At 30.4% G+C, this 19,581-nt stretch overlaps 1 protein-coding gene across 4 annotated transcripts; it reads right to left on the bottom strand.

The window, feature by feature from the left end:
- Positions 1-10,252: 10,252 nt before the first annotated feature.
- On the bottom strand, positions 10,253-18,952 carry AGL21 (AGAMOUS-like 21). Of its 4 annotated transcripts, none has more exons than XM_011101163.3 (8): positions 18,566-18,949; positions 13,047-13,125; positions 11,297-11,358; positions 11,112-11,211; positions 10,983-11,024; positions 10,817-10,900; positions 10,574-10,728; positions 10,253-10,446 (listed from the first exon to the last, which is right to left on the bottom strand). In XM_011101163.3, exons 1-8 carry the CDS (start codon positions 18,745-18,747, stop codon positions 10,443-10,445), a joined length of 708 nt encoding a protein of 235 aa, XP_011099465.1. In that variant the 5' UTR covers positions 18,748-18,949; the 3' UTR covers positions 10,253-10,442. The 4 variants fall into 4 exon arrangements, with proteins under 4 accessions (XP_011099465.1, XP_020554646.1, XP_088740525.1 ...); XM_020698987.2 differs by having other exon boundaries at positions 10,859-10,900; positions 18,566-18,948; XM_088884399.1 differs by lacking the exon at positions 10,253-10,446 and having other exon boundaries at positions 10,570-10,728; positions 18,566-18,952.
- Between the last annotated feature and the right edge of the window lie 629 nt (positions 18,953-19,581).

Genomic DNA, 19,581 nt, shown 5'->3' with positions numbered 1-19,581 from the left:
TAAAACAAGCCAAACATAGTGTATATGTTTTCAACTTTGTATAGATTTTCGTACAAAATAAGAATAAATTTGGATTAGTTAATAAAATTGTGTATTTATTGAATTGTGATGTTCAATTAATATGTTTTCAATGAAAATATAAATAAAAAAATATAATTATATTTTAACTACTGTTGTGAAAACAACAAACAGGCTCAAACACATAGGCATTTCTCTATTTTCTCTTTACCATATACCCGAAAAAGCAATAATAACACATTAAATATAGAACCGAGCAAACTCAATAATTTTACTGAATCTTGAAAAATTATCTATCTTCTACCTACCGACCTAAGTCGTGAAAATGATATGTCACGTCAATAATTATTATACTTTTTTCCCAAAGAAGAAAAGATTTATTCAAGCACTTATTTCAAAATTATTCTTTATTTTTAGTTAGATTATAACAATTTTCTTAAAATTTATCATAATAATAAATTTTTTATTTTTTTTAAAAAATTACAAATACATCCTAATAAATTGTGACAGCCCATTGTAATTATTAAAATATTTATTATTTTCTCCAAAAATAAGAGGGCATTTATAATATAACAAACATTCGAGGAATCATTGTAATTTATTTTTAAGATTTACTTTTCTCATGTTTCTCTAAAAAAATAAAATTTACACCAAAAAAAAGAAAAAAGAAAAAAGGAAGAGTCAAGTCCATCCTAAAACTTTGTACACCTAGACCTATTCTTGGGAGAAGGGAAAATAGTAAAAGGAGACGGGACTCGAGAGGAAAAATGGCATGGGCGCAGTTTGCATGGTAATCGGTACCCCTTTGTTCTTTTCTCTCCAACTCCAATGGGGATTCAGCTTCAGGGTAAATAATTTAGTAGAAATCATCACATGCGTTTATTTTCACGTATTTAGTTCTTCATTTTTTATAATAATAAATCAATTATTGAAATCTTTGTCGACACACATAATGCAGATATAATCCTTTATAATGAGTCTATTGGGTGTTGCCCTTGTTTTTTCGTTTTTATAACCAAAAAGAAAAAGAACAAAATTCATCCAAAATTTAGTGAAAAATCTTTCGTTCTACTTTTAGTATTAGGGATAATTACACTCCCTCGTATGAGGTTGGTATAATTATACGTAAACCCTTTGTGATTTCAATAATTACATCTAATATTCATGATGTTCGCTTTCATTTAACAAATAACTCCATCTATTAGTCAAAGTTTACAGGGTTTGCTGATATTAACGAAAAAATTGAATGAAAATTGATATTTACACTCGATTAACTTATTACTGATTTATTTTAGGTCAAATATTTTTTTTAAACTAAACTATCCTTATAACGGTTATAATGGTGAAAATATACATCCTCACATGCATTAACGCATAAACACGTATGAGGATAATTTGGTCACACGAAAAAATTATTTGACCTGCAATAAGTTAATCGGGATAAAATGTAGATTTTTCTTGTTAATATCAGCTTTTTTCTATAAATTTTTTACTAATAAAGGATTATATGCTAGATGCAAGCAAACTCCATGAGTGCTAAATGTAATTTTTCAAACCATAAGAAATCTGCGTGTAATTATACCAACCTCATAGGAGGGGAGTGTAGATATCTCTTAGTATTATATAATGGTGTCACAACAACGTATTTATAGTATATACAACCTAATATAAACTTCTTTTCTATTTTTCTAATCAAACTACTCTTATAACAATAAAAAAATATCTTTTTACATGCATTAATATGTCGAAATATAAATGGTGGTTTTGTCAAAAAAAAAAATATTTGACTTGCAAATAAGTCAATAAATCAAATAAATATGAATTTTTATTTATTTTTTATTAATATCAATAAATTTAATAAATTTTAATTAATAAATAAATTTATTTATTAATATTAAATATAATTTTTTAAAAGAGAACAACGTTATTATCCCTTAGTGTTATATAATGACGTCACACCAACATATTTACGGTGCATAAATTCCATTCAAACTATATATATATATATATATTAAAAAAGTATGTAGCAATGATGATATTATAATATCAATATATAACATGAAAATATAATAAAAAATGTGAAGTATCGAGTCGGGACCCAAAAGTAAAGCAAAAGCACGAAAATCAAGAGAGGGGGTGGGGGCACGTTGAGTTATCCTTGATTATGATTTATGGGCATTGGGCGCAGAATATTTCTCGTTTGCCCAGAAGCCGAAAGGGAGCCCCCACACTCTTTACAAATTCCTTGTACCATTCTCACATGGAATTCCCCCAAACCCATTTCTTGGAAAAGAAACTGATATTATTTTCTAGGTTTCCAACATCTACTTTCTATATTTTCTTTTTAGAATATCAAATACAAAATAAATATTATATTTTTAAAAGAATTTTCTTTTTTTTTATTTCAAGTTGAAATAAATACTCTTATATCTCTTACACGATGCATGACATGATGTGCTCAGTCAGTGCTATATTTTGATTATTTTTTTCACTTACATCTGATAAGGATTTGTGGTATCAGGTGTCGCATCTCAGCAACTTAATTATTTTGAACAGCTATATTTTGTTTTATAGATGCCCTAAAAATATACCCAAATTATTTAGAATGTGCTATTTTTAGAAAAATAGGAGAGATGAGAAATGTGATAGGTTGATGTTAAGATGGGGTAGTAAGCTGGATTAGTTTAGTACTGGAATCATGATTTAAATTCAGCACAAAGTAATCAAATTCATTTGTTTTCTGCATTAATTGTTATCTAGAAATTCAGCCCACACACATGAATGCCCCCCATCCACTAGATAAAATGGCCAACTGCATTTGGTTGTATTGTACGAAGATGGACATGTTACAGAGGATTTGGTAGAATTTATGATGTTTTTATGCCAGCCTTTCAAAGAGATTATCTCACTGTGCGCATATATATTTCTATTTTATTATACATCGATTAGAAAATAAAATAAAACGATATAATCTAATATGAGTTTTTTTTCTTAAAAAGAATATTTAAAAATTATATGCTATTCATGTCAGATTTGAATAATTATGTGGAATCTACGCATCAACAATTTGAAAATCAATCTTCGATACAAAAGTCTGAATACTTCGAGACAAATATAATTGTACATATTATAAAACATGCAAATTATATATATATAAAAAAGGGGGTGTTTAATGTAATTTACCTTATATAATTTACACATGAGCAAATTAATATTTCTATTATAAAAAATAACAATTTACCTCTATATTTATTTTAAAATAAAATAATTTATCTTTCTATTTAAGGGGGTAAATTGCTTTATTTTAAAAATATATGAACATAATTCGTTAATTTTTTTTATCGAGAGGTATTTTATGCATATTACATATCTCGGGAAAGGTTTACATTTTTCACTATAAAAAATTGTTGGTAAGAGGCAAGAAGGCGAGGGAAATGAGGACAGGAGCGCATCCATATGGGGAGGGCAGGTCCAGAGCCGTTTGTATGAAAGGTCTTTGGATAATAGGATCAGAATGTGTCGCTCCCTCCTATCCGTTGAATGCCTGTCCTGTCCACCCACAACAATCACTCGTGGCGTGGCTGCCCTCTATTATTTCTTCCCATTTTCAGTATTAGCTGTTGCTGGAAATTAACAAAACAAACAAAGAAATGAAAATAGACGTGAGGCGTGAACCTCAAGTGACAATCGTCCCCACTACGAATTTGCTGCCCAGTTTTCAACTACAATTCACTTTTAGGACAAATTAATTCTCATGAAATTTGCAAATAACAGTTTCAAATACTTCCCCTCAAGAATTGATAGAAAAACTTCAAGTTATGTGAATATAGAACATTCATTTTTTTTAGATGTTTCTTTTTTGCAATTTGAGACGAAATACGTTTACGGATTTCGGACTTGTCTTCAAATGTTGCAATTTTTTCATATCACATCACAATTAATTTGAAAAAGAAATGTTACATAACTCTTCAAAAGAAATGCTACAATCATCGGGTGTTTTCTCTTTGAAACGAAGATTTTCTCTTTTTAGATTTAAATTGTTAATACCCAACAGCAATTCTTAATAAAATTGGATCAAGAATTATGTTTCCGTATTTTTTAATCTTGATCAAACATATGGTTATTCATGGAATGAGATCTAATTAAGATCGGATTGGATTTTCTATTACAATGCCTATTATATTTTTTATTTTATTTTATATATACACGTTACGTATATAATGATTATATCATTAATTTTGTTAAAAAAAAATTATATACATAGAGTGTATATATGAAAAGAATAAATAATATAATAAAAATTGCAAAAAATCGAATCCGGATTGCTGAAAACAGGAAAATTAGCATGTGTCCGAGGGAAGTAAAAAAACAGAGGAAGAAGGACGTATTTCTTTCTTATTTTGCTCAAAGATAGCAATTATATTTATCAAAATTTGCCACTGCCAAACTCTATTGATTTTCAATGTACCAAATTTTGGTTCTCTTTCTGCTGCTGGTACCATTTCTTTTTTTTGTTTTTAATTTTTTGACTCTCCAATTTTTTCTCTCTGCGGCACTTGTACTATTTCATTATTGCAAAAGGACAAAGTCAAAAAGATTCTTTATTCCTCAATTTCTGTATCACTGTATGTATTTATTCAAAAAATAATTATTTCTGTGCTTAACTATTTGGTTTTATTGTTGATTATATCATGCTCAAGTGATAAGATTAAATCGCCATAAGCTGTGTTATGTAAAATATTTGTCATTCTGACTTGGTATAAATTTTACAATTTTGTTTTGCAAAGGTATTTCACTAAGGAAATAAGGCTTTGATACTTACAAGCTAATCAAGCTCCTCGTCTCACTATGTAGGCAAACGTTCCACATTGGTTGCATATTCTAGCAAGACGTCTTTTCAGAATAAACTCATGAGGCCCATACAGAGCCAAAGCAGGCAATACCTCGCACAAACGGGCACCGATCAAGTAACATAATAAAAGAATTGTAAATTCAAGCATTATGACTATGGATATATGTATACTTTTATAATAGTTTCGTATTTTTTTTAGTTAATTTGAACGTATTATTTTCGAATTTGAATGTATTGAATAATGTAAGGAGCTCGTATCTAATAAAAAAAAACTGTGTATAATATATCTATTATCTATACTTACTATTATAAAAGAAAATTCAGTTGTGTTACCAATTTTTTAATATTCAAATTTGCCTTTTAACTCATTCATTGTTTTTAGTTTTGGTCATCATAATAATTTTAATATTTTTTAATGAATTTCCTATCCTCAAACTTCCTCAACTTTTGCACTTTTATGTTTTTGAAGTTATTAACCCATGATTGATAACCAGCTTATTAATAAAAATATCAATTATTTATATTTTTTAAATATTTTTGCACACACATCGAGCGTGTTGTATACTGTTAGTGTATTATAAAAAAAAAAATTTTACCAACTTTTGAATATTTATATTTATTCTTTTCAAACCAAAGCATCAAAGTTAGAAACAATGTATGCGGCGCTGAGCCTTCTAACCACCTATTAGTAATTTTGGCATCATCCACCTATTTGTCGTTGTTCATTGTTATTTTAAATAATTTTTGTTTTTAAAATTGAATTTAATTACATTCAACACTACGAGTAATTTTTTAATACATATCACATATTTTTTAAAATAAACATCAATCATATAACAAATACAATGTATTTGCTCGATTATGATGAGACTCAATTTAAATTAAAATTATTTCTGATTAACAACTACTTTTCTTTTTGTTATTTTCATAAAAAATATTATATATTAATCCTTTTGCCTTGCTTATATTCAAATAACATCGACTTGAGTTTTGATTTTCACATAATTATGTCTTAATTTTTATGAAAGTAAGTCAATTGTAAGAACTCTAATAAACCCACACGGTCCAGATAACATCGTCACAATCTCCAATCTAAACCTCCCTAAAGTAAAAAAAATTAAAAATAATAGGGGAACTAAAAAATCTGGTGGCAGTTAATTAGTGGGTTGGCAGTAGACCCATCTCAGTCTCTAACCAATTAACAAACATTGACAGATTGGATATTAGTTTGGTAAGATTATGAATCCCTTAATGGCCTACCCACTGTCTGAGCAGCTTTCGTAAAACGATTATCCTGCAAAATCTGATACCATATGATAATTTATGCATCAATTATTGAAAACAATCAATCTTCTCTTATGCTTTCTGACACGGTGAGTTAAGTATTTTTAAATACATGTGTGAAATATATAACAAAAATAATATTTATCTACTTACTTAAATTCTATATATTTTTTAAAATTTATTTATGCAATTTTCCTGATTAAGTGTCGAAAATTCCGTCGTGACAGTCACGATATAAGTTCAAATTCTTACCACGTCATCTGTCCCACAACGTAAAAAACAACCCGCTTTATAAATTTATAAATTTCATCCTAAACCAATATTTATATCTTATACATTTATCTTCATGTAACTATTTTATCCAAACAGGATAAGATTGATCAGTGTGGCACTAGTACTAAGCGCTGGGTCCAGTCACAACACAAAGTGTGCTGATTTCTCGCGCCGGAAAGCATTGACTAATAAATATTTATGAGAAATTCACGGAAAGAGTTCGAACTTGTGATAAAGAATTACCATTTACCAGCCTACATTGGTAGTAAATTTAGAAACAATGCACCACCACTCCCTGCTACAATTTTAACTTTATAAACAGGAGTGCAGCAATAGAGGCTGTCTAGCCACCCCTGTTATGCTATGTCCCAACTTTTATATTCAGGTAACAATATAAAAGACATCTGAACAATTATTGCAAGTACTATTCTCCTATTTTTTTTTTTTTATAATATAAAAGTATAAACTATTGTAAACATCTCTGAGTATAATTCACAAAAGTCGACGACAATTCTTAGGCCATAAAACCCACAATCGATAAACGTTTGTGATAAATGCATAAAAACAAGTTCAAGTTTATGATATTTTAGATTTACCAAATTATTGAAAATTGAGTTTCAAGTCATGATTGCTCTGGTAATTTGTGGGCATATTAATTATTTGAAATTTTTTATTCAAATTAAGTTTGGTTGAATTAAATTAATCATAAAGTAATTGTGATACTGATTTGTTATTTTTCCTAAATCGTGAGTTAATTATATATGACAGTATATTATATTTTTTATATAATTAGTTGAAATTTAATTTTAAATTAGAATTTTTAAATATACATTAAAGATCCAACCCGAGGAGGGGAAAGCAATAGGCCCACGGAAACGGCACAGTTAGGATAAACCATTCAGTCCACACTCTCCACATTGGATGCCTTTCCCTATAACATCCAAACTCTATAAAGCAAACAACTCCACATCACCACCACCAATATACATATTCTCTGCACCGAGGGGAAAAAATATGGGCGGCGACTTTGTTCACCGGCGGTCATCCTACCTCTCCAGCTGTATGTCACCGTCGTGCGTTCCAGTGCACGAAGAGTACTCCCGAATCGACATAAGCAGCACGGACGACAAGAGCCACCGCAGCCGGCGACTGCGGAAACTCCTCAGGAAAATAGTGAACGAAAGCAAGAGCATTTATTTCGGTCCGACGAAGCCGCTCAGTTTCCAATACGATGCCGTCAGCTACTCTCAGAACTTCGACGATGGCTGCCACAAAGACGACGAATCTGGCCGATGTCAGCCGGTGTTTCAAGATTTTAGGTGGCGACAACACGTTGTACATAATAAGTAATCATCTTTTACTAATTTCCTTCTTTTCCCCTTAATTTTTGTGGTAAATTGCACTCTGGAATCTGGATCACTTTTTAGATCCATCTCATTTTGTAAGAATCAGAGTATATGCTTTTCTACTTGGATCAATATTTATCAACATGTCTGTCTATAAAATAGATACTTAATCCTAGAAAACAATCTCTTCCTTAAATTTGTTTTTGCACTAAAATTCCAATTCCAGAGACGACGTCAAATGTTATGATTCGGAATGCTTGATGATGATGATAAAGGTTTGTGATAGAGAATGCAGTCATCATGAGAGATCATCAGAGTTCCGTTTCTCACTCAATCTATCACAGAAGCAAAAATCTTGAAAGTTTGCTTTTTAAAATTAAAATTAAAATTAAAGGTTGAGATGTAAACGGGAGGAGGGTCTGGTGTGATGTGATCTGCTCTGGTACAGCGTTGAACAGTTTCTTGAAAAGCGGAAGACAGAAGGAATATGTAGTACGTACTTTGTTACTAATAAAACCTGTTCGCAAGCTAGCTAGGATATATAATTTGTACTATTTTTGAACATACATTCCCCTAAAATCAAGGTTATAATTGCCATATCGTAATATAATATCTCTATCTTGTTTAGATAACTATGTTTATATTGCATTTGGATCCACGAATTTAGAGAAAAGAATTTTAAACTCGTAATAATATGAGTTCGACCTATTTCGATAACTTCATATTGCGAAAGATTTAAAGGTCTTGTGCGAGAGGTGAGATTTAGCCCCATAATCGAGACTATAGTCTATTTTTAATAGCAATGTTTTGTTTTCTGTTTATGTTGAATGTATTAATTAATTTTAAAATATTCATGTATTAGATTAGTATTTAAATTTCAATTATATTGAATAATATAATAATAAATTGAATCTTATAAAAAAAATTAATATAAAGCGATTTAAAATTCTTACCTACGTTTTTTCTTCACGTTTTTTTTTTTCATAACAAGGTCATGCTAGTGACATATTGCTGAGTGGGACAATGGGTGTATGAGATCTTATTTAAATAGTAAAGTTGGAGTTTTTCAATCAATAAATTGTAAATTTAAATCTTATGATGAAATGGGTGTATGATTATTTTAATAGTAATTTGTTATTTATTTATTTTTATAATATACTTTATTATTTAAATATTATTAATATATTAATGAAAAGTCATTGTAAATTAAAAAAGAAAAAAGAAAAAAAATGATAATGTCAATTTGGAAATAGGAGGAACACAACGTGCAAGCAAGCAATGGTTCAACAAATTCTTGATAAAGGAGGACAGAAATTGAAGGAGTTAAAGCCAAAAATTGCTATTTTATTGGAGTAACAACTACCTTACATATTTACCAAGTGGGAAGTAGCGACTTTGAGCTAAATTACAATCTTAATCTTAATTAAACTTATAACTGAAAGAAATCAAGCGGATTACTTGCTAATCTGCTCACAAGAGAATCGCGATTTTAGCTGAAATTGGATGTAGAAGACCCAATTACTAGGCAATTGCATTGGCATTCCGTTATTGTTTGACAAAACCCTAGTCTAGAATTGATTTATTCCAACCCCATCAAGTAAGAAACAAATACTACTACAATTACGTGATTTTTGCCCTTTTCTACTGTAAATAAATATATATTTTTAACGATAAATGGGAAGTATTTGATTGAATAGTTGACCTGGGTCAATTAGTAAAATTTAATTCAACTAAACTTTTTCGGGGAATTTGTTTTTAATGAACACCAAAGTTGAGAAAAATACGTAAATTGCACTACAAAAAAAAAAAAAAAAAAACAGAAAATGAATTCTTCCCTACGCTCTAATTATTATGGCACAAAAATGATGATAATTTTTTTTGAGGAATAGTGATGAATATCATTAATAAAATCGAACCAGAAACACAGTACAGACCCAGAACGTAGTGTCATTAAGCCAACACAGGGTAAAGAATCGAGATTTATCCACTGCACTCACCTCTTGCACTACCTGCAGAACCTATTCTTCAATACCTTGATTGCCAAACCGATAAACTTTGCCACAGGATGAATTAGTATTCGCATGTATTTTTTATTTTTAACTATGATTATTAATTATAATGAAAAGTTATATTTTTTTTTGGGGGGGATAGAACCATGTAGTACGTAGCATGGACTGGGGACCTTTGAAATGGGAGCTGGCTTTTATTATATATATATCCTTCATATATGCATGAGTAGATTATTATATAACATATATAGTTGTAATTAATTTATTATTAATGTTATTTCAGATAGCAAATAGTTTAATATTCAATATCTGTAACACGTTGATGTTTGTGTGCAGATTAATTGACCGTATCATAGTGTGAAGAACCACAATTCTTGTCCTCTATTCTCAACCGTGACTTGTTTTCTGCATAATTCTTGTCCTCTATTATTTTGAAGCATTTTAATTATGATTATCGATCAGAATGCATATGGCCAGACAAATGAAACATATGATATTTGCATTCAAAAGCAGTTGAAATCCAAGCAACTATGTATAGAAATCCTCCAAATGCAGTTCAACTCCAAACAACTGTAGAAATCCCTCTGCGCTGCTCAATCTCTCCTGGTATTAGCTGTGCCCACATCCTTAGTTGTATACAAGCTGACATCCAATGCGACGTTACCTGTAATAAACCATTACGTACTGATCATACATCAAGTCACGACAAAAATTTCTAAGCAATTGCTATGTCCTGGAGCAAACAAGAGATGTCTAAAATGTTATTAGATCAATATACATATGTATGTTACCTTGATTTGTTCGCTCTCGTTTGTGTCTCCATATCTTGGACTGCAGGCGGGCTCAGTTGAAGCTGGATCGGTGATTGCAGCTGTGTGCTAATCGTGAAACCAAACGGAAGAAAGCCGGTTGTGTTTGCTGCGATATGGTCCTTTGCGCCGTAAGCCTGAGTCAGAATAGAACTCAGCGCAGGTAAGGCGAAAATTTGATATATACCTCTAGTTTCTGGGATGCCACAGACACTACCATAATACCTTTCGATTCAATTCCATATTTTCTTGTTCGATGTATTTTACCTTCTTATAGAGCTCAACGTTCTGTTGATGGATGAGATTTCCCTGAATAAATCCGAACGCAGCATTTTTAAGTTTAACACTATCCAGTAGCTGAATCATTATGGTTGATGATCATTAGACATACCTTTCTGGTCAGTTCTTGAATCTCAGCAGTTAGTATCTGTTCCTGTGAGGACAGAATACCATAATTCAGAAGTGTAAGAACAGCCAGAACAGAATTCTAACAGAAAAAAGCATATTTAGGATGAGTGACCTTCTTCATACGAACGCCTCGCAGACTCATTTCCAGCTGATTTTCTAATCGTTGCAGGTCTTTGACGTTCAACCCATAAAGTTCTTCCCCCATCAGTTTCCTGACTTGTATTGAGTGTTAAAAATTGAATCAAAGCTCAGAGAAGAAGTAGTATCTCTGTACAGTGGAAGTAATCAAGACTCTACCGATGATTTTCTTGCAAATCCTGTAACTGTTGCCTTAGAGTTGCAGCCTCCCTTTGCCAAAACTAGCACGTATAATTGCAAAGATCAGGCATACATTATCCACTCCTTCTCACAAATACAAACCATGCACTAAAGTAAATAAAAACTAAGTAGAAAGATTCTAACACAGCTTATGAAGGTAACATGATATAAAGCACTAGACAACTACTTCCCCATCATCAATCTCGGAATAGAGTTGTATGAACTAACTTCTACTATTAAAGAGCAACCTTACTGTCGGAAAATTCTCTTACATGTCCAACTTAGTTCGCGAATGTTTCCTCTGATTTCTTGGAGCTTAGGAATTCTCTTCTCTGTAATCTGATTGGCTAAGTGGTTAAGGTCTGTATATATTAACTTACCTTCAATTGTGTGTTTGAGTCTCAAGTAGGAACAGGCAAGCTCCTCTTTAACTTGCAGCAAATTGAACCAGAGAAATGAAAATAATAGCATTTAAGAGCAGCAATTCTTCTGACAAGGAGATTGAAAGAAATCAATGTATACGTACTAAGGATGAGTTCATCATTAAATCAATGTGTCTGACAAATTTCATTTTGATTTCCTAACTAATCAATTTGGCAGAAAATAGAACAGTGGTGTGTGAATTTCTACTATTTGTTGATTTTCTACCATATATTTACACTTCATTACTCTACCAAACGTAATGTTCATGGAACGTAGTTTTCGTTTATCACGTCCATGACTTAAGGCACTTGCGCCCATAAATTGCACAAACTGGATTTTATATCCTATCTGAAACTGCTGTTTTATAATTTAGCTGTTCGTACATCATTAATTTTTGGCCAGAAATACTGTCTAATCAAGACAAACGAACCTATGTCTTTTAATGGAACTATGTTGGCCACATCAGTCCGAATGGTTTTAATTAGACAACCTCAGTCATCCACTGTTTATCCAAGAATATTCTGATCCCTGTGGTTTTTTGCCAGCCCTACCATTATGATAATCAACCAAAAACGAGAGAGTTACCAGAAAAAGGATCATCTCAGGACCAGAATGTCTGTAGAAATAGTGAAAGAATTATGAAAGATGGACCGATTCTTGCTACAACTGATATCTGAAGACGGCAGAAAATTCTCGTTAACTCGTCAGTTGAGAAGCCATGCACATGCTTCTACTCTAAATAGTTGCCGTCTTGAATTTTCTATTCTAAATGCTACATTGCATTGATTTTTTCTATTTCATTTAATATGTACACGCGCTATGTACAAAATTTTTGCTAATTAAATAAAATAGATTGATATAATTTTATACACATTGCATGTATATATTAGAAGACAGCGAAGTCAATCCTCTTAGAAATTATAATAGCAGGGTTTCTGGACATGATATATCAGTAGAACATCCCAAGTGGAGTTGCATTCTCAGTAATCAGGTTGTACTAATTAAAACTCTTGGCCACCTAGAGACAGGATTCATCTGCTCTTCACCCCTTTCATCTGCAACTTAATTATATTTGATTTTTGCATCCTTACAGTATTTAACCTTATTTGCTAAACCTGTCGCTACTGTAATAGTTCAGAAAATCTGTTGCTTGATATTATTCGTGTACATTGTTTCCTAGGATCAAACATGGGGACAGTCGAGAAGAATATATACTACTTACTATATATATATATTACGAATCGAAATAAAATTAGGATATCATCACGAAGAATATTAAGGTGCAAATTTAATAGTAGAATCATACCTTGATCTCGGACCCGGGATTAAGCAGCTGATGGTGTGCTTCTTTGGCTTTAGTGTATCGGTCGATAATTGATTTCATGCTGATGACAACATTCAAGATTGGGGAAATTATGTCAAGATTAATTTGCAGATCTTCCAATGCATAAATATAGACACAGGCCATGGAGAAAATCAGGAAAAATGTTTTATGTTCAACTGTTAAGATTGATACTGGAAATGTGCAAATGATACTAATTTTATTAGTAATTTTGTCACAACAACATTATCTATGTATGAAAATTATAACGTTGTTACATTCTTAGTTTGAATTCAGACCTTGAAATAACAGTCACCAATATATATGTATAATGCTCGACAGTGGAAAAAAGTTGATATTGATATATATAACATATATATTTATATATAGGTATGCATTAAGCGACAATAATTTTATAACGTATAAAAATTTAATCAAAACAAAAATTACAAGAAAGTTATGAGTACATGTCTAATAACAACTCAGTAACAATAAAAATATTGTGAATATATATGTTCACCGTACAAATTAATACCATTAATTATTATTATATATACATTTTTTGTTAATAATTATTAATATCAATAACTTGCACAGAAATTTGTGATGACTAATTAATATATATATATATATATATAATCAATGATAGTTTTGATCTTATTATTAATTTTTGTTTAATTGTCTTCCTTCTCATTTTTAAACTTTGAACTTAAATAATAACTAATTCAAGCACTCAACTTTCCAACTCTTAGAGAAGTTGATGCAAAAGTTAAGAACAAAGACTAGCTAATTGCCCATCAGAACTAGCAAGATCAATTTTCTATTATAGTACTTTTATTTTAAGGTTTTTAATTTACTCAAACCAACAAGAAAATGATCATTAATTAAATATGTTGGATCAATATGATCTGAACAAGCTTTTAGATGATAGGATTTTTTATGACTAAATAGAATCACAAGTCGTAACAACATAAGATCAAAAGGGATCGATGAGACGGCATCAAGGTATTTAAGGTTTCCGAATTTTCACACCCGAAGACATACACTCAACATCTAAAGTTAATCGGAATCTCTCTTGTAAGTTAGTGTAACACATACTATGCTATTCCCCCTCTTTTAAAATTACTTTAAAGGAGGGCTGTTACATACAGACGACCCATTATAAAATACTCAAATCTTAAATTAGAGAAGTGAATATTTTATTTTACCCTTAAATTTGACAATTAAAGGAAATCAAATAACAAATCTATTAAAAGATCATTCTTATATTAGTAAAATTATTTATATTTTGGGAAGGTGAATTTGTAATGTTTATATAGTTAAATATTAAAGGGTACGTGCATGTCATTTGAAGGTTTATTTCCAAATTCTTTGAGAAAAGTACACATGATTAATTTGATTGGAAGACTCAACATCTTTTATCACAATATACATCTTGTAAGTTTTATTTCTTTCATAATGTTCATATTTGTTAAGTATAGACACAATTAATTATCATAAATTAATGTTGTTAGTATATGTTTAATTAATTATGACATGATTTGTAATTTCTATAATGCTAAAGGTATATACCTTTATAAAGTTTTCACAATTTTATGATGTGTGTAATGTTCTTACTGATGGAGATGACCTTGTGATTTTTAAAATTGGGATGAATATGTATATATATATATATGTAATATTTATAATTGTAGATGTATTTTCTGTAATAGTACTATTTTTTATTTACCCACTATATCGCACTATATGTTTGTACCCCTACAAATTTAAAATCTTATTTTGAAGAGTATTTTAGTCAACATTTCGAATACTATTTCAATAGTATTTTAGTCAATAAAACGACTAAAAATAAAAAGAGAATATTAGCGATAAAAGGTTAAATGACTATATTGTAGTTAGGGATAATTATACTTTCTCTCCTAAAATTTAGTGTAATTATACATATATCTTCTCTGGTTTGAAAAATTACGTCTAATACCCTTAAGGTTTGCTTTCATCTAACGAATATATAGGTTTCTCCATTAGTCAAAATTCACTGAATTTTGTTGATATTAACAAAAAAAAAAAAGAATGAAAATAGATATTTGTCCTCAATTGACTTATTACTGATTTATTGCTGGTCAAACAAATCTTTTATAACTAAACTATCTTTATAACGGTAAATCCTCACATGCATTAATGCATGAAAATGTATAAGAGTAATGTGATCATAAAAAAATTTATTTAATTTGCAATAAATCAGTAATAAGTCAATTTGGGGTAAATATAATTTTCTATTCATTTTTTTTGTTAATATTATCGAATTCGGTGAATTTTGAATAACGAAGTGACTTATTTTGTTAGACGGAAACAAACTTTAGAAGTACCAAATATAATTTCTAAACCACATAAACTTACGCATAATTACATCAAACTTTAGGAGATTCAGAAAGTGTACTTATCCCTTATGGAATATGTATCAAGTGATATGTTTATTCTGTACTCACTTAAATTATTTTTATAATCTTAATAGCGACATTATTTATAATTAAGTAAATATTGTTGTTACTAGCAATGTATAACTAACGGTAAAACAATTATACATAAAGCTATTATTATAAATAATTAGTAACACAAATTAGACTTGAAGTAAAAGAAATCAAACTTCCATATGTCTGAATTCCGATGCAATTAATATAAGAAAGCTACTTCTCTCATGTTCGGACATTCATATTCAACCACAAACATATCAAATACTCAGTATTAATTAACCAAAGACTTATTATACTCCAATCAAAATCGGTAACAATTCCATCAATCAAAATTAAGTTTGAAACCACTCGATCACCATCCCCAGCTACTCTACCAAATTCTTACAACAACATAAAGCTAAAGTATTGCATATGTATCTTAGGTTTCTTAAAGTATTTGTCTAAACCAATCGCGCTCTTTGGTAGTGGCACTGTAGATGAAAAATGCAACCATCTTTTCATTGTTCCACTTTACAAGACAAATTAAAGACCCGCAGAAAGAATAATCCTTCAGTACTAGCAAGGGGATACAATGTTCCTACACATTATTATCTTTTACTTTTTAGTTTTTGTCTTAAACAATTATGTGGGGTTGTGTGTGTGTGTGTGTGTGTGTGTACAGATTAATCAAATCTAGCTATCAACGAGGTTTGTCTAAGTATAGGAAAATAAACTATCGGTGCAATACAAACGACGGTTGCCCTTGCCCTTAATTCACTTCAAACGACAGATACGAAGCATTCCTACTTGGTCAGAGAATTTGGCTTTGTTTTGTTTTTTTTTTTCTTTGTTAGTAATATAATGAAGCTCTAAAACTCAGCCTTGAAAAAATAATCAAACTACTCGATATTTGATTTGAGATAGAACATGCTTTTTGAGCTGCATTCATTAGTTTAATAAATAAAACTCAAATTTAGATTTTCGTTTGGAAATTTATAATTTTAGTTATGTAATTTAAGGGCTTGTATTTTGTTTTAGACGAATTAATTTTTTGCAATTTAATCCTGTAACTTTAAAATTTCGACAATTTTAGTCAAATTATATGTGATTTGTATAGGACCCAAGTGAATTACAATTGTAGTCCTGTACATCAATTCGTGTAGGACCAAAATGTCAACCCCTAGTTACAGGACTAAAATTGCATTTTTCTTCTTTTTGTTTGATAAGTTTTCAAGTTTGATTTGATTACTAAATAATAATAAAATATATTTAAAAACATCAAACCATTCAAGTTTGAGTTCGGTTCAACTAAAGTTCTTTAGAACTTGATTTGATTAATAATCAAATCAAACTCAAATATTATTTTTCGAGCTACAGTTATTCAAACAAGCTCGATTAATAATGCACTAAAGTCGATTCACCTTATTATAGCCCTACCTTCACTTAATAATTTTCGGAAAATAGATACAGGGAGATTTTGTAGTACTATGAGAGGAGCTTTAAAGATAAAAACCATATATAACGGGTTGTTCCCGTGTCTGGATAAGGAATATGTATTGGTAGTCATGTAATAAACTTTGTCCAAAATTTCTAAGTCCGACAATCTATGACTAGCATTAGATACAACAAACATTAAATATTTAAATCTCTTGCTGATTAACGATTTAAATTGTTTGAAGGGATGGTCATTACTTCAAGTGATCATTGTCAAAATCACACTAATTTTTGTAGGTTCTTAGTTCAAATCTTCGTTGCCACACATTCAAAAAAGAAACATGGGATTGATGATTAAGGAATTAGAGAATATATATTACCTTAACTAATTGAGTGTGCGAGTTAGAAACTGTAATAAATTAATTAGAAGTTAGAACTGTCTTTTCTTATCTAAAAAATTAAGTTACTACTTTTCAAGAGATTACTATTTAGGACAATTAATAATTAAATGTTAATTACATATATACAGATCAAACAGGTATCTATTTCATTGTATTAGATTTTCCAACTAAGTTGAAGACATCAGTTTCATCACAAGAACAGTACAATTTAATAACTCTTACAATCTTAAATTATATATGTGTATATATATATATATATATATATATGTAGAGAGACAGAGAGAGTGAGTAAAATCATCATGAACAGCAGACATATATACATGGGAGCAAGTGAAGATCATATTCCTAATTAGTTACAGTACTACTAAGATAGAACTCCAAGCGCTATATGTCAGTCCTGTATATATATATCCTTCTCTCTCTCTATATATATATATATGATCAAGACAGAAATCATAATTATATAAGTTAAAGATTATATTATGATGAGATTCTTTCACTATGTTTGTGGAAGCTACGCAATATTTCCCTTAAGAAATTCGGAGTAATTCACAACATTTGGTGGCAGCATATATATATATATAGAGAGAGAGAGAGAGAGAGCTTTAGACTTCAACAATGATAGAGCAAAACCTTTTGCCTACCTCAAAGAACTCATTGGACCACTACACACAGAATATAAGTACAACCTAAGACCACGCCCTACTACCAAAACAAGAATATATATATAGGATATAGCTCTAGCTAGTGGCATTTTGATCGAACTATATATGTCGTTTCTTGTTTCATAAAAGTACTATAAACCATGATTAATTATCAAGATTCCAACATTATTATCTTCGAGCATATTTTGGATCTTATAGTACTCATATATATATAGATGCATGTAATAATTATGGTCAAGAAACACACGCGCCCAATCTTAATTGAATTCTTGGATCTCTTGATGCCATGCAACATGGAATTTTGACCTAAATTCGATTTCAACTCAATATACATAGTTGACTGATTGGGAAAACAAAGTAGAAATTAGATGAGCATTCTTCAGACAACAATATATTATATCTAGTACTTAGAACGAAAACCCTATTTCACATATGATTTTAATGTAAAATTTAAGTAATTATGAAGTATTTATACATATAATTTGATCTGCATAACATGAATAAAATCAATATCCTCTTTTTTTTTTTTTTTTTAAGGGAAGAGGGATTCAAACCTGGTACTTGAAAATTCGTAAAGTTTTCCGGTGCTGGAAAAAATGATGACTCCAACTTCTGCATCGCATAAAATGGCGAGCTCCCTGGCCTTCTTCAACAGCCCGCTCCTCCTCTTGGAGAACGTAACTTGTCTGCTGGTAGAGTTATCGATTCTTTCGATCACAATCTTTCCCCTTCCCATTTCTCACCACTAAGATTTCTAGGGTTTTTTCTGCCGAATACACCGTCAGATCTCAAAAACCCTAATTAAGGTTAATTAAGCTGATTTGGGGAGAGGTAGCTAAGAATGGAGAAAGAAAGAAAAGGCAAACCTTTTTTGTTTGAGCTTAGGAATAAAGAGTGGAATTTGATTGGGTGGAAGAACGTTTGTGATGATAGAGAGAAGGTAGGTATCAAAGTCAAGCCCATTTTATAGGCCAAAAGTGGTATTGTTTATGAGAAAGTAGTAATATAGAGTTTGGATTCCCAAAAAACCATTTGAAAATTGAACTACAATGGTGAAGAACTCGAGGACCGATTAGTAATTTAAAATAAAAGTAGCAAGGGTAGTTTGAGTGGCGCCGTCGCCTTATAAATCACTGACACGTGGGGAATCTAAACTCTTTCCTTAATATTTCTATAAGGGGAAACACTTTATTCCCAGTTAAGTAACTTTAAACCTTAAACTGACGATGAAAGCTTTGGACAGCCACTTCGCAGTTTTTGACTAGTTTTGGGCATTTTCACGTGACCCCAGCTTCATTCAATCTCCCAACTCTCAGTTTACAGCTACTTCATTACTCTTTTTTTCTTTTTTTTTTCTTCTTAAAGGGAAAAAGAAAAAAAAATTAATCCTTCCACACTTTATTGAACTTCGCTTCGGTACCAAACTAGTGGTTTAATTATTTTTTAGTAGATCGATTTTAATGAAATAGTACGAAAGCTTGCAATCCTTCGGGAGAAAATAAAATATGTAATTAGAAGGAATATGGATTTTCGTCATAGTTAATTATGTGTAGTTAAAAGTTTAAAATTA

The sequence above is a fragment of the Sesamum indicum genome, linkage group LG9, assembly GCF_026168435.1.
Source record: "Sesamum indicum cultivar Baizhima isolate 11 linkage group LG9, ASM2616843v1, whole genome shotgun sequence".
Classification (NCBI taxonomy): Eukaryota; Viridiplantae; Streptophyta; class Magnoliopsida; order Lamiales; family Pedaliaceae; genus Sesamum; species Sesamum indicum.
Note: the sequence above shows the minus strand (reverse complement) of the source record. Positions and strands in the feature narration are given on the sequence as shown.